At 47.2% G+C, this 15254-nt stretch overlaps 1 protein-coding gene across 1 annotated transcript; it reads left to right on the forward strand.

The window, feature by feature from the left end:
• Window positions 1-4649: 4649 nt before the first annotated feature.
• LOC117071174 (interferon-induced transmembrane protein 3-like) lies at window positions 4650-5297 on the forward strand. The gene has a single exon (XM_033190898.1). It carries the CDS (start codon window positions 4728-4730, stop codon window positions 5118-5120), a length of 393 nt encoding a protein of 130 aa, XP_033046789.1. The 5' UTR covers window positions 4650-4727; the 3' UTR covers window positions 5121-5297.
• The last annotated feature ends 9957 nt before the right edge of the window (window positions 5298-15254 follow it).

The following is a 15254-nucleotide window of genomic DNA, read 5'->3' on the forward strand; positions in this document are numbered from 1 at the left end:
ATCCATGGGATGATAACGATGATAATCCCTTTGCAATTCTACCCAACAAAAACCTGTCAAGACCTGCTCTGTGCAAGCACTGTGCTAGGTCCCAGGAGAGAGAATTTGCATCTGTCCCTTAGAGACCTTAGTGGTAATTTGGCATCATTCAGACTTTAGGTTTTGGTGCCAGATGGATGACAAGCAATAGGTTCCCTAGAGTACTTTCTTCTTCTTTTTTTTTTTAATTATACTTTAAGTTCTAGGGTACATGTGCACAATGTACAGGTTTGTTACATATTTATACATGTGCCATGTTGGTTTGCTGCACCCATTAATTCGTCATTTGCATTAGGTATTTCTCCTAATGCTATCCCTCCCCCCTCCCCCGCCCCCTTTAGAGTGCTTTCTAGGGAACCTGTCACAGCAGGAACACATTTTATTTGCTGTCAGAAGCTCAGCTCTCATCAGCCCTCCCAGGGATGGCCTCCTGCTCCCAAGTCCCAGTCCCCGGCTGTGTCCCTGCACTGTGTTCCAGCCAGGCACTCACTGCTCAAGCCTGTCTCTTTTACCTTGAACAGTGTCCCTCCTGCTTTCCAGCACGCTCATCTGTAGCCAAAGGTCCCAGATGCTGCTTGCCTGGATTTCTAGGATTCATCTGTGGTTTGGCCTGAAACTAATTCTATCCAGGCTGTGTCCATTTTACTACTGAAGTAAACTCTTATGTCCCCAGCTCCAGGTAAATCAGCCTTCAACTTCACCATGTTTTTTTTGTTTTTGTTTTTGTTTTGAGACAGGGTCTCACCCTGTCACCCAGGCTGCAGTGCAGTGGCGTGATCTCGGCTCACGGCAACCTCTGCCTCCCCTGTTCAAGCAATTCTCCTGCCTCAGCCTCCCAAGTAACTGGGATTACAGGCGCCCACCACCACACCAAGCTAATTTTTGTATTTTTAGTAGAGACAGGGTTTCACCACATTGGCCAGGCTGGTCTCAAACTCCTGACTTCAAATGATCCACCCACCTCAGCCTCCCAAAGTGCTGGGATTACAGGCATGAGCCACCGACCCTGGCTCAACCTCACCTTTGAACATGTCACACCTGCCCAGAAGCTAGCCCTGACTCCCTATGACTTCAATTTAAGATAAAATCTCAGCCTGAGGCTCTTGGTTTGGTGTGATCTAGCCCAGCCCATCTCAGGTAACATGCCAGCCTTCGTGTCTCCAGCCTCAGTGCTAATTTCACTCCTCGAGTAAGTTTCTTCCTGTGTCCTTTGCTCTTGTTGGACTTTGTTGGGATTTCAACACAGGAAGATAGAGGGAGATGGAGGACAATGACTAAAGGGAACAACATGAACACAGATAAAGACATGAGAATGCATAGACACCAAACAGGAGATGTGTTTGGTCATTGATATTGGGTTCTTACAATCCCAGAGTCATAGCTCTTATAGATAAAGGAAACTAAACGGACCATCTGGTCTACCCCTGGCTTCCAGCCTAGGGAAGTATTTTGATTCCCATGCAATATATTAGACCACTAAGATCCCGACAGGTTAAATGGCATAATTGGAGGTAGGGAGAGAAATGTTTAGACAGACAGCTTAGGGTCATCCTACACAAGACTTTTAATGCCAGGTTAAACTTGTACTCAATTCAGTGGATGCTAAAGATAATTGAAAGCTTTCCCTGGAGCAGTGACATAATCAGAGGTATGTTTTGGGGCAGTGTTTTCAAACTGTGGGATATGACCCGTTATTGAGCCACAAAGTCAATTTAGTGGATCATGAATAAAACAGAATGCAGTATTGCTTTGTGAGTTTTGTGTGTGTGTATTGGGTTGTAAGGTAAAACATACTTCTTGGCTGGGAACAGTAGCACATATCTGTAATCCCGGCACTTTGGGAGGATCGCTTGAGTTCAGGAGTTTGAGACCAGCCTGGGCAACATAGCAAGACCTCATCTCTACTAAAAATAAAAATTAAAAATTAGCCAGGTGTGGTGGTACACATCTCTAGTCCCAGCAACTGGGGGGGATCACTTGGGCCTGGGAGGTCAAGGCTGCAGTGAGCTGTGATTGTGAGCCATGATCATGCCACTGCACTCCATCCTAGGCAACAGAGCAAGACCCTGTCTCAAGTATATGTATATATTTCTTATTATGAGTCATGGTCAAAAAAGCTTGACAGCTACAGTTTTAGCCAGGCATGGTGGTCCGTGCCTATAAGTCCCAGCACGTCGGGAGGCCAAGGTGGGCAGATCACTTGAGCTCAGGAATTCCAGAACAGCCTGAACAACATGGCGAAATCCTGTCTCTACAAAAAATTAGCCGGGCATGGTGGTGTGTGCTTGTAGTCCCAGCTACTTGGGAGGCTGAGTCTGGAGAATGGCTTGAGCCTGGGAGGTCAAGGCTGCGGTGAGCCGTGCCACTGTGGCACCCCAGCGGAGGTGACAGAGCGAGACCTTGTCTAAAAAAGTCTCAAAAAAGAAAAAGAAAGAAACAAGAAAGCCCCAGCTTTAGAGAGATTCATCTGAATGAGGGTGTAGAAGAGCCTGGGGGTTGAGTTAGGAGACTCCTGTCACAGCAATCAGGCATGACTAAAAGTCACACCTGGGTGCTTGAGGAAATGTTAGTGTCTACAGCCAAGGGAAGTTCAGAGAAGGCACTGATTTGAGGACCATCTCAAAAGACCGACGGAAGGACACACAGCAATCGTCAAGTACTGGATCAGTTGAGGTCCCAACAGAATCCACTAAGATGGCTTCAATGAAGAGTCCCAAGTGGGCGGGGCACGGTGGCTCATGCCTGTAATCCCAGCACTTTGGGAGGCTGAGGTGGGCACATCACCTGAGGTCAGGAGTTCGAGACCAGCCTGGCCAACATGGTGAAACCCCATCTCTACTCAAAATACAAAAATTAGCTGGGTGTGGTGGTGGGTGCCTGTAATCCCAGCTACTTGGGAGGCTGAGGCAGGAGAATCGCTTGAACCCGAGAGGCAGAGGTTGCAGTGAGCTGAGATCACGCCACTACACTCCAGCCTGGGTGACAGAGCGAGATTCCATCTAAAAATAAATAAATAAATAAAATTTTTTAAAAAACAAAACAAAATAAAACAGTCCTGAGTGAAGGGAGGATTTCCAGAGCTGTAGGCAGGTTGAAGGGAACCAGCCTGGGATCATGAGGCCCTCAGAGGCTAACCACAGTAGAAAGCTCTTCCTCTCAGATTCCCTTGGGCCCCAAGCTTGCAGGATAGTCCTTCCCCACCTTCCCGTCCACTCCCCCATCCCCAAACCAGTACACAACTGCTATTTGGCTTGTCACCATCACTGTTTCTCTTGCTGCCATTATTTCTATCCTCACCATCACCCTTACCCATGCCAAGGGCTCTATACACATTCTCACTTAAACATTTTTACCTCAAGAGTTGGTGTTGGGCTGGGAGTGGTGGCTCATGCCTATAATCCCAGCACTTTGGGAGGCCGAGGCAAGTGGATCACTTGAGGTTAGGAGTTCAAGACCAGCCCAGCCAACATGATGAAACCCCATCCCTACAAAAATACAAAAGTTAGCCAGGCGCTGTGGTGCATGCCTGTGGTCCCAAGTACTCCGGAGGCTGAGGCAGGAGAATCGCTTGTCCGGGAGGCAGAGGTTGCAGTGAGCCGAGATGGTGCCACTGCACTCCAACCTGGGTGACACAGTGAGATTCCGTCTCAAAAAAAAAAAAAAAAAAAAAAAGCTGGGCACGGTGGCTCAAGCCTGTAATCCCAGCACTTTGGGAGGCCGAGACGGGCGGATCACAAGGTCAGGAGATCGAGACCATCCTGGCTAACCCGGTGAAACCCCGTCTCTATTAAAAAATACAAAAAACTAGCCGGGCGAGGTGGCGGGCGCCTATACTCCCAGCTACTCCGGAGGCTGAGGCAGGAGAATGGCGTAAACTCGGGAGGCGGAGCTTGCAGTGAGCTGAGATCCGGCCACTGCACTCCAGCCTGGGCGACAGAGCGAGACTCCATCTCAAAAAAAAAAAAAAAAAGAGTTGGTGTCATGCCAGACCCCCATTAACTCCAGTAGGGATGGCATCAGGTTCAAGAGGCTGAAGAAGAGACTCAAAGCCAACAGATGAGACATGGGGTTTATTGAGAGGAACTTATACAGGATGGTCAGGTGGCAGCAGGCTGGGCCAAAGAAGCACCAGCACCTACAGAATGTAGGCAGTTTCTATAGTGTTTTCATTTAGTACCCTTCCCCTAACAACCTCTACCTGGCAACCTTCATTTAACCCAAAACAAAGGGCCTTGATCCTCTGCACAGCCCATTCCACAGGGTGGCGCAGGCTCTCAGATGTTCCTCATAGATAAAATATGATGCCAGGCACAGTGTCTCACACCTGTAATCCCAGCACTTTGGGAGGCCGAGGTGGGCAGATCACTTGAGGTTAGGAGTTCAAGACCAGCCTGGCCAACATGGTGAAACCCTGTCTCTACTAAAAATACAAAAATTAGCCAGACGTGGTGATGCACACCCATAGCCCCAGCAACTGAGGAGGCCGAGGCAGGACAATGGTTGAACCCAGGAGGCAGAGGTTACAGCCTGGGTGACAGAGCAAGACTCTGTCTCAAAAAAAAAAAAAAAAGAAAAGAAAAACAGAAAAGATATAATGAATCTTGGATAAATCGAAACTACTGGGGAAAGGGAGGGCCCACAGAGAACCATCCCACTAACCCGACCACCACTGGCCTTCGCAGGACACCATGAACCACACGGTCCAAACCTTCTTCTCTCCTGTCAACAGCGGCCAGCCCCCCAACTATGAGGAGGAGCATGAGGTGACTGTGCTGGGGGCGCCCCACAACCCTGCTCCCCCGACAGGCACCGTGATCCACATCCGCAGTGAGACCTCCGTGCCCGACCATGTCGTCTGGTCCCTATTCAACACCCTCTTCATGAACCCCTGCTGCCTGGGCTTCATAGCGTTTGCCTACTCCGTGAAGTCTAGGGACAGGAAGATGGTTGGCGACCTGACTGGGGCCCAGGCCTACGCCTCCACCGCCAAGTGCCTGAATATCTGGGCCCTGATTTTGGGCATCCTCGTGACCATTCTGCTCATCATCATCCCAGTATTGCTCTTCCAAGCCTATCGATAGATCAGGAGACATCATGCAGGCCAGGAGCTCTGCCCATAACCTGTATCCCACATGCTCCACCTTCCATTCCTCGCCCTTCCCCCAGAGCCGAGTCCTGTATCAGCCCTTTATCCTCACACACTTTTCTACAATGGCATTCAATAAAGCGCACATGTTTCTGGTTAAAAAAAAAAAAAAGAAGAAGACGATACAATGAATCTTTGGGTTGGCTGCACTGGGAACTCTGAACACACATTCAGGTGCATATGCCATACAGGGTCATTCTCAGGGTAGGCTTAAGATATTACTGTCAGGTGCATCTGCCACGCACAGGTGCGTCCACCATACGCCCCACCCCAGCACGCCCTTGAATGACTCTCATAGTCTCATCACATTCCCTGGGGCCAGGTATACAGAGGAGTCCTGGCACTAGCGCAGCAGCAACACAAACCACCGCAACAAAAAGAGCAACGAATATGATAGAAGGTTCTCCCAAGCTCTTGGGAGCTCATCTTGGATGTGCCACAGCAGGCCCCTGGGGGAGGAGAGGAGTGGCTCTTTGTAGGCTCAACAGTCCATCTTGTCCTGAAGAGAAGCCACCATCTGTGCCTAGTTGGACCCTTGCTTGTGCTGTGAGCTCAGACTCTAGGGCTGCTTGGAGCATGGTCAGAAGTGGCCAGCCAACTACAGCTGCCACAGCTCAGGAATCTGAGCCTTGCTCAGTCAGATCTACCCCCTGCAACTACCCTTCCAGACCTTTCAGCGTTTTCAGGGCATCCCTGTGCTCACACATTAGGCCCGATCCATCAAGCATAGTGGCTCTCGGGCCCCATATAGACATGGACAGCCAACCTGGGACTTCTCCCCGCGGGTCTGCCCTTTCCTAATCTCATCATCTGGGGCTTTTCTCCCACCTCCTGCTGGGCCCACCAACTATCATGCTGGACCCCATTAACTTCAGTAGGTCAGGATGTTACTTTTGGGACTAGAAAAAAATTAAAAATTTAAAATCTTTTTTTTTTTTTTTGGAGACGGAGTCTCGCTCTGTCACCCAGGCTGGAGTGCAATGGCGCAATCTCGGCTCACCATAACCTCGGCTTCCCAGGTTCACGCAATTCTCCTGCATCAGTCTCCTGAGCAGCTGGGATTACAGGCGCCTGCCACCATGCCCGGTTAATTTTTTGTATTTCTAGTAGAGACAGGGTTTCTCCATGTTGGTTAGGCTGGTCTTGAACTCTCGACCTCAGGTGATCCAACCGCCTCGGCCTCCCAAAGTGCTGGGATTACAGGCATGAGCCACTGCGCCCAGACAAAAATTTAAAATCTTTTAAAAATTAAAAAAAAAAAACTTCCGGTAGGGGTAGTACCATGTCTGAGGCCAAAGAAGAGACCCAGCGAATGAGACATAGGTTTTCTTTTTGTTGTTCTTTTTCTTTTTTTTTTTTTCACTAGAGATGGGCCTCACTATATTGCCCAGGCTACTTTCAATCTCCTGGGCTCAAGGAATCCTCCTGCCTCAGCCTCCCAACGTGCTGGGATTATAAGCAGGAGCCACTGCACACGTTTATTGAAGGGCACTTACATACGGAGTGGTCTGATGGAGGTGAACTGGACAGGAGAATTGCCACTGCTTATAAAAATGCATGCAGTTTATAGCATTTTCACTTAACACCCTCGCCCTAACAACCACCACCTGGCAACCTTCACTTAAACCAACACAAAGGGCCTTGATTCCCTCTACAGCCTTCTGAGGGCAGGACAAGAGCTCAGATGTTCCTTATAGATAAGGAATGAATCTCTGAGTTGGCATGTTTGGCACTGAGAACACACATTCAGGTGCATCTGCCATACAGGGTCACTCTCAGGGAATGGTTAGGTTATTACTGTCAGGCGTGTCTCCCATACACAGATGTGTCTACCATATAGTTGGTCCTATTTTTTTTTTTTTTTTTTTGAGACAGGATCTTGCTCTTTCACCCAGGCTGGAGTGCAGTGGTGTGATCATAGCTCACTGCAGCCTTGAATTCCTGGGCTCAGGTGATCTTCCCATATCAGCCTCCTAAGTAGCTAGGACCACAGGTGTGTGCCACCACACCTGGATAATTTTTTATATTTTTTGTAGAGAAAGGGGGTCTCGCCATGTTGCTGAGGCTGATCTCAAACTCTAGGCCTCAAGTGATCCATCCACCTCAACCTCCCAAAGTGCTGGGATTACAGGCAAGAGTCACTGCTTCTAGCTAAGAGCTGGTCCTGTCATTATTACAACTTTACAAATAAATCGAAATCGGACTGAGCACAGTGGCTCATGCCTGTAATCCTAACACTTTGGGAGGCTGAGGTCGGTGGATCACCTGAGGTGAGGAGGTGGCTCATGCCTGTAATCCCAGCACTTTGGGAGGCCAAGGTGGGCGATGGCTTGAGTCCAGGGGTTTGAGACCAGCCTGGGCAACATGGTGAAACACCGTCTCTACAAAAAATACAAAAATTAGCCAGGTGTGGTGGTGCACACATGTATCTCAGCTACTTGGGAGGCTAAGGTGGGAGCATCCCTTGATTCCAGGAGGTGGAAGTTGCAGTGAGCTGAGATCCTGCCACTGCACTCCAGCCTGGGTGACAGAGTGAGATCCTGTCTCAAAACAAAACAAATAAGAAAACACACACACTTGGCCAAATTCACAGTTAGTAAATGACAAAGTTGGAATATGAAGCCAGGCATCTTCTTGATCACTCCTAATCACTATAGTATACTACTAATTCCCAAGAAATAGACCATAACAAAGGTAGCAAATAACAAGGCAGATAACCAAGCATAGTCATCAGCGATGTCGCACACTGTGAGTGGGACCCGGCCTCTCATAACCCCGCTTCCCTCATTTCTTCTTAGAAGCTCTAGGGGGACTTGGCCAGGAGCGGTAGCTTCACGCCTGTAATCCCAACACTTTGGGAGGTCGAGGCGGACAGATCATGAGGTCAGGAATTCGAGGCCAGCCTGGCCAACATAGTGAAACCCTGTCTCTACTAAAAATACAAAAATTAGCCGGGCATGGTAGCACACACCTGTAGTCTCATCTGCTCAGGAGGCTGAGGCAACAGAATCACTTGAACCCTGGAGGTGGAGGTTGCAGTGAGCCGAGATGGTGCCACTGCACTCCAGCATGGGTAACAGAATGAGACTCCGTCTCAAAAAACAAAAAAGGAAAAAAAAAAAGAAACTCTAGTGGGACTTATATCTGGAAAATCCCTCTCCCACTCTCTCATTGCCCACAGGATTGGCTGCTAGAGTCGTAATTTCTCATGTTAGCCTGGGGTGAAACTGGACTACCCAAGTTGTGGACCTTGCACCCAGCAGCCTCTTTCAGAACCTCCTCCCCAGTGTTCACATGGTTAGGGACTCTTCTCCTCAGCAGTTGCTTTAAGTAAAGACAGGCTGCTGTCTGGTGACTCATCTGGGGCCTCAGGAGGCTGCGTGGATGGCAAGCTGCCCTCTGCTCCCTCGCTCCTCTCCCCTCGCCCTCCTCTGTGGAAGTCCTGCCAGGAAGCCCACGGTCCAGCTCACGTCTCTGCTCAGGCGCCTCTGGCATATGTTACCTAACCAGGGGTAAGACTGGTTTTATCCTACTTCAGACAGTCCAAACAACTCTGAACCTCATTTTCCAGCAGCTGAGTAGCCCTAGGACCCAGGGCCTGTCGGCCTTCGCCTGTGCCTCCACCCTCCCATGCTGACCACCGCCCTATAGATCAGAAGCAGCCACTCCCACCCCCCCCACCCCCGCTCCCCGCCTCTCAGTAGGTCTCTTCTCTCGGCCCCAGTGGCCTGCTCCACTCAGGGATCCAAGCCTGTGGAGGATGGAGCTAGGCCTCCCCGGCTCACGCCTGCAGCCCCGTGATGCTGCCTGATGACTCACCCTCATGCCCATGACTTCCTCCCACGCTTTATTTCAAGAAATGACCCTCAAGAATGGTCTCGATTTTTTTTTTAAACAATAGAAAAATACTTTTCACCTACAGGGAACAAGCGACAATCCCCAATGCTATTAACTGCCCCCACCCCTGCAAAAGAGGCTTTATAAAACCAGGCTAACAAGGACAAGGAAGGGGCAAATGGGGCTGTCCTGGTGAAAGTGGAAGACTGTTAACCATTTTGCTTCAAATAGGATAGGAAAGGAACAAGGGCAGTCAAGAAGTATGTAAACCTGAGAGAAATCGCATGTTAAGAAAAGCTCATCCAGTTACTTTAAGCGCCATCAAGTCTCTATGCCCAGACAAATTATGTCCTTGGGTGTGGGTTGCAAATTTTTTAGTAGTATGTAATTTTTCAGATAAATCTTAGAACTCTAATTAAAAATTGCCAGCCGGGCACGGTTGCTCACGCCTGTAATCCCAGCACTTTGGGAGGCCGAGGTGGGTGGATCATCTGAGGTAGGGAGTTCAAGACCAGCCTGGCCAACATGGTGAAACCCTATCTCTACTAAAAATACAAAAATTAGCCGGGCATGGTGAGGCACGTCTGTAATCCCAGCTACTCAGGAGGCTGAGGCAGGAGAATCGCTTGAACCCGCAAGACGGAGGTTGCGATGAGCCAATCGTGCCACAGCACTCCAGCCTGAAGGACAGAGTGAGACTCCATCTAAAAAAAAAAATACCAAAGTGGCCGGGCGCAATGGCTCAGCCTGTAATCCCAGCACTTTGGGAGGCTGAGGTGGGTAGATTGCTTGAGGCGAGGAGTTTGAGACCAGCTTGGACAACATGGCAAGACCCCACCTCTACAAAAACACAAGAATTAGCTGGGTGTAGTAGTGGGCGCTTGTAATCCCAGTTACTGGGGAGGCTGAGACAGGAGAATCACTTGAACTAGGAGGCAGAGGTTGTAGTGAGCCAAGATCAAGCCACTGCACTCCAGCCTAGGCAACAGAGTGAGACTCTGTCTCAAAAAACAATAAAAGATAAAAACACAAAATAAATAATTTATGAATCTACATGTAAATTAAAATCCATTTAGCATTCACTTCTCATAGTCAGTCTATGAAAAAAATTTCCATTTTGATGAACACCAAAATTTGAAATAATATAGGCATAATCACTGCAATCTTTTATCAAGCTCAGCATTTAATTTACTTCCATACATTGTTTTAGTTGCAAAAGACAAACAAATATTTAAAAACAGCTTGCCTTATCATCTATCTCATCTTTAAACTGATCCAATTTGGAAAAGGAATACCAGAACATTTTTTAACTTTCAAAGTGAATTATTAAGACTATTGAAGCTGGATGCCATGGCTTATGCCTATAATCCCAACACTTTGGGAGGCCAAGGCAAGAGAATCACTTGAGTCCAGAAGTTTGAGATCAGCCTGGGCAATGTAGCGAGACTTTGTCTGTGCAAAAAGTTTATAAATTAGCTGGATGTGGTACTTGAGAGGGTGAGGTACCTGACCTCACTTGAGTCTGGGAGGTCGAGGCTGCAGTGAGCCTAGATCATGCCACTGCATTCCAACCTGGGTGACCAAGGAAGACCTTGTCTCAAAAAAAAAAAAAAAGACTATTGAATTTCCTGTCCTAAATAAAAAGCTGGACACAAAATACCCAAAAGTTTTCATAAGCAGTAGAGCCTCAGGGCGGGTGCATTGCTCGTGAATGCACAACTGAGGCATGACAAGAATATGAACCAAAAGTCCTGAGCCTTGTGCAACAGTTGTCTTCTTGGGAACATTGTTGCAGGAGCAGATAGAAAAGACCAGGGCAGGCCGGGTGCGGTGGCTCAAGCCTGTAATCCCAGCACTTTGGGAGGCCGAGACTGGCAGATCACGAGATCAGGAGATCAAAGACCATCCTGGCTAACACAGTGAAACCCCGTCTCTACTGAAAAATACAAAAAACTAGCCGGGCAAGATGGCGGGCACCTGTAGTCCCAGCTACTCGGGAGGCTGAGGCAGGAGAATGGCGTAAACCCGGGAGGCGGAGCTTTGCAGTGAGCTGAGATCCGGCCACTGCACTCCAGCCTGGGCGACAGAGCGAGACTCCGTCTCAAAAAAAAAAAAAAAAAAAAAAAAAAAAAAAAGACCAGTGCAGACCCATAACCTTCCTAATCAGTGGCACAGCTCGGTAATTTTTGGTGATAGAAGTCAGAATAGTAACAAGAGGCAATGCTTGTGACTTGGAAGGGACACAAAGAAACTTTCCAGAGTGTTGGACACTGTCTATATCTTGATATGGGTAGTGATTATATGGAGTATATATGTGGGAAAATTCATGAGCTATACACTTAAGAATTGTGCATTCTGCTATAAATTAATTATACTTGAATGTCCTATTAGCTGAAAGAGTCAGTGAAAGAGAGAGGGACAGAGAGAGAGGCAGGGAGGAAAGAAGGAAGGGCCCAGAAAGTTTCAATCCAAGATTTGCTCAAAAGACTGCCAGCAAAAGTTATGTGCCAGCATTATTATTATTTAGTACCTGGCACAGCTACACATTGTGTTTTTAATTATAGGTTTTTACATTTTTTATTTTCATTTTTGTTTTATTTGTTTTTTTCTTGAGATGGAGTCTCTTAAGCCTCCCAGGTTCAAGTGATTCTCCTGCCTCAGCCTCCCAAGTAGCTGGGATTACAGGTGTCTGCCACCATGCCTGGCTAATTTTTGTATTTTGTTTTTAGTAGAGAGGGATTTCACCATGTTGGCCAGGCTGGTGTCCTGACCTCAAGTGATCCACCCGCCTTAGCCTCCCCAAGTACTGGGATTATAGGCATGAATCACCAGGTTAAAGAAAAAAAAATTTTTTTAAATGGAGGCTGGGTGCAGTGGCTCACTCCTATAATCCCAGCACTTTGGGAGGCTGAGGCAGGAGGATCAGTTGAGTCCAAGAGTTCGAGATCAGCCTGACCAATATAGTAAGACCCCCATCTCTAGTTTTAAAAAATAAAAATAATAAAATAATAAAAATAATAGAGATAGGGACTCCCTACATTGCTCAAGCCAGTCTTGAACTCCTGGGCTCAAGTGATCCTCCCACCTCAGCCTCCCAAAGTGTTGGGATTATAGGCATGAGCCACCATACCCAGGCTGTTTTTAATTATAGTTAAAAAAATTTTTTTTAATGAAATCCAAGTATATTTAAATATAAAATTCAAATCAAATATATATAAAAGATGAAATTCAAATCACCAGTGACCTCACAATCACTCCTGGCAGTCTTCAAGAAATCATGGAAAACTGAAGAAGTGGTAGGTGACCAGGGATGAACAAATGGCCTGAATGTCAAACCAGTGGAAAAGTCAAGCACAGCATGCCTGGTCCCAGAGCACACAGGCTTGAAGAGTAGGTACCAGCCTAGGTTCACATCCTAACTCTGCCAGTTACCTGAGGTCCTGCAACTAGCGCCTTGTCAAATCCACAGCCCCAGTCGCCTCGTCTGTAAAACGGGTACAAGGCCATCTGCCTCAGAGTTGGTGGCGGATTGAGAAGATAGCTAAAATGTCCAGTAGTTAGCCAGCCCCCAGCCAAATGTTAGGTTTCTTTTCTGCTCTATTCCATAATGCTATACAATATACTGGATTTAGAGAGGATATGCCTGCCTTCAGGAAGGCATGCCTTCTGACTGTTTTCCAGAGGCAAAGATGAATTTTCGTCTCACTATCCACAACCACACCTGGCCCTCCTTGCTTGAATGAGACATTCCAGATGTCAATGATACCGTACACAGGCCCCTGATAGTAACATTCCACACCACTGGAGGTGCCAGCCATCCTTGCCTTGTAGAGAAAATGATCAGAATGTGAGTGGAGCAAGCCAGTTACCCTATTTCCTGTTTCCACCACTGTAGGAGCAGAACATAAATGTGTCAAAGAATGGAAGGAGCTGCTCTTGCCTTGCTGGGTTTCTCCTTCCTTCTCTTTTCTGTCGCTCCCAGCCCAGTTCAGGAAGCAGGAGAAAAATAACCAAAGGCAAGAAGACAGAAAGCATCTATTTCCCCATACTTTGGCCACAAGAGTGAAAACAAGTGTCTCATTGCTAATTAAATGTCAGGTTGGTGATGTCCTGGCGGGGTGATGTGTACACTCTGGAGACAGGTGTGGCCGTCACACCAGGGTGTTAGTCTCAGTGTTCTTCAGCAGAAGCTCCCCAGCTTGATCTATCAGAAGCATTTACTCATAGGGACTAGAATTTAGGTCTCAGGGCCCAGCGTCCCCCTTCAGATCATGACCTCAAAGAAACGATTTTGAGCTGCAAGGAAAACAAGCCAGGCTACCAAGACTTGCCTGTGAGTCTTCAGGTGCCAGGAAGCCTTGCCTCTCAGGTGCTGCTGATCTCTAATAACCTGGACTTTCGTCTTCTAGTTTCAGAGGTCTAAACCACTCATGCCCTGAAAATATCTCAATTCCAAAGCATTCCTCTTTGCCTGGGGAAACCGGGGTATGAACGGCTACCTTCTGCTTTAATAAATTCTGTTCAGCTAGGAATTCGAAGACACCAGAAACTTGGAAAAGACTTGCTGAGAAGTCACCGCCCCGTCATCTTTTCCTGATCTTAAGGGTCAGCCCAGGGCTAAGCCGAAATGTATAGCACTGACTGGTCTTGTGTTCTGGCACTGGGGCTGCATTCACCTTTTATTTCACGCTCACAGAGTAGGGAATGCTTTTGTGAACCGGCCTGGAAAAAGTTTTACAGAATCCACAGTCTAGATGTTCTCTGCCTGTCCTGTTTGCCTGTTATGTTTCAAGAATGTGACCCAACAGCCTCCACACCCAGATGACTCAGCCGTAGCTTTAATGAGTGTTTTTCAGGCCTTTCTGGGGGAGGGCCTCTTCAGTCATGTTGGCCAGGTGCTCCCCAGGCCAGCACTGCCCTGCCCCTGCGTGAGCCAGGTTGGGAGTTTGGAAACTGCTCCCCATAGGCGGCCAGAGAAGATCATGGATCTTTGTTTCATTCCTCAGCAGCTCCCTCTTGACCCCAGGAGCAAAACAAGAAGGTTAACCAGGCACAACCCAGAGGTATAAGTCAGAGGTTAGGAAAAACGTACGTGGTGGGATTGGTTTTAGAGCTGGCCACCTGGCTTCCTGTTGCTTTGAAAAAAAGACCGTTGATATCAACTAGGGGTTGTGTGAAGAAGCCTGTCTTTTAGCTAATTGGCCTTTGATGTGTGGGACATTCAGGTTGCTCGAAAAACAAAGCAAAAAATCAAAAATTGTTAAGCTCCTGGGGATAAAATGGAAGAAATAAATAATACTTAGCAATTCAGAGATTCTCAGAGACTGGCTAAAAAAGAGATGGAGGAGAAAAAGAGATTCCTGTGCTCTAGAGCCATGACAAAACTGGATAAACAGCCTCAGAAGAGACATTAATGAATTATCTTTAAATGTGTGCTCCTCTTTGAAAAGGAATTGCTTAGGGAAGGTATATGTCTTAATCACTACTCTTACTAAATGGGAAAACTTTAACCGATTCTTGCTCTTTGGTAAAGATGATTAGATGTTAAAAGTTCAGGCCTCCCTGCAAAAATGCAAATACATTCCATTTATTAGTGAGCTGTAACAAAAGCAGACTTAAACAATGATTACTTTTATGAAAAGAGATGAAATGCAAGTGCAAGTCACACATTCACCAATGATACTTCGGTTTGCTGCACTTTATCTGTGAATCATCTAACATGAAACAGCTGTAAGACCTCTCTGCTCTAAGGACATAATGAGTTCTGCCAGGAACTGCAACCCAGCTTGTGGTCTAGTTGCTGACAGAATTTGCATAATACGTGCTCTTGCCAACCAGGCCTATCCTGCAGGGTCGCTATTCATGCCCTCCTGCAGGCCCTGGAGTGGACATATTTTGGGCAGGCTCTGGCCCCAGCAGGAAGCACAGGCCTCCTGGTTGCTCTTGCCAAAGTGTTGCCTGATTCCTGGCCACACTCACAGGTTTGTTTGCTTTGTTGGAGGAGGGCCTTTTAATTTGATATAATTTCAATCTTGCAGAAAAATTACAAGAACAATAGAAGGAATTCCTACAATCCTTTATCCACAGTCACTGATGGTTTGCATTTTTGTCTTATCATTCTCTATCCATAAATATGTATGTATATATATACTATATATTATATATATTTATTATATATATTTATACATATATAGATATCGCTCACTGAACCATTTAAGACTAAATTGTTGGT

This window comes from Trachypithecus francoisi, unplaced genomic scaffold (assembly GCF_009764315.1).
Source record: "Trachypithecus francoisi isolate TF-2019V2 unplaced genomic scaffold, Tfra_2.0 Lachesis_group3, whole genome shotgun sequence".
In the NCBI taxonomy this organism is placed as follows: domain Eukaryota; kingdom Metazoa; phylum Chordata; class Mammalia; order Primates; family Cercopithecidae; genus Trachypithecus; species Trachypithecus francoisi.

Coding starts and splice junctions, on each gene's coding strand:
- LOC117071174 (XM_033190898.1), top strand. CDS start 4,728: ATGAACCACACGGTCCAAACCTTCTTCTCTCCTGTCAACAGCGGCCAG.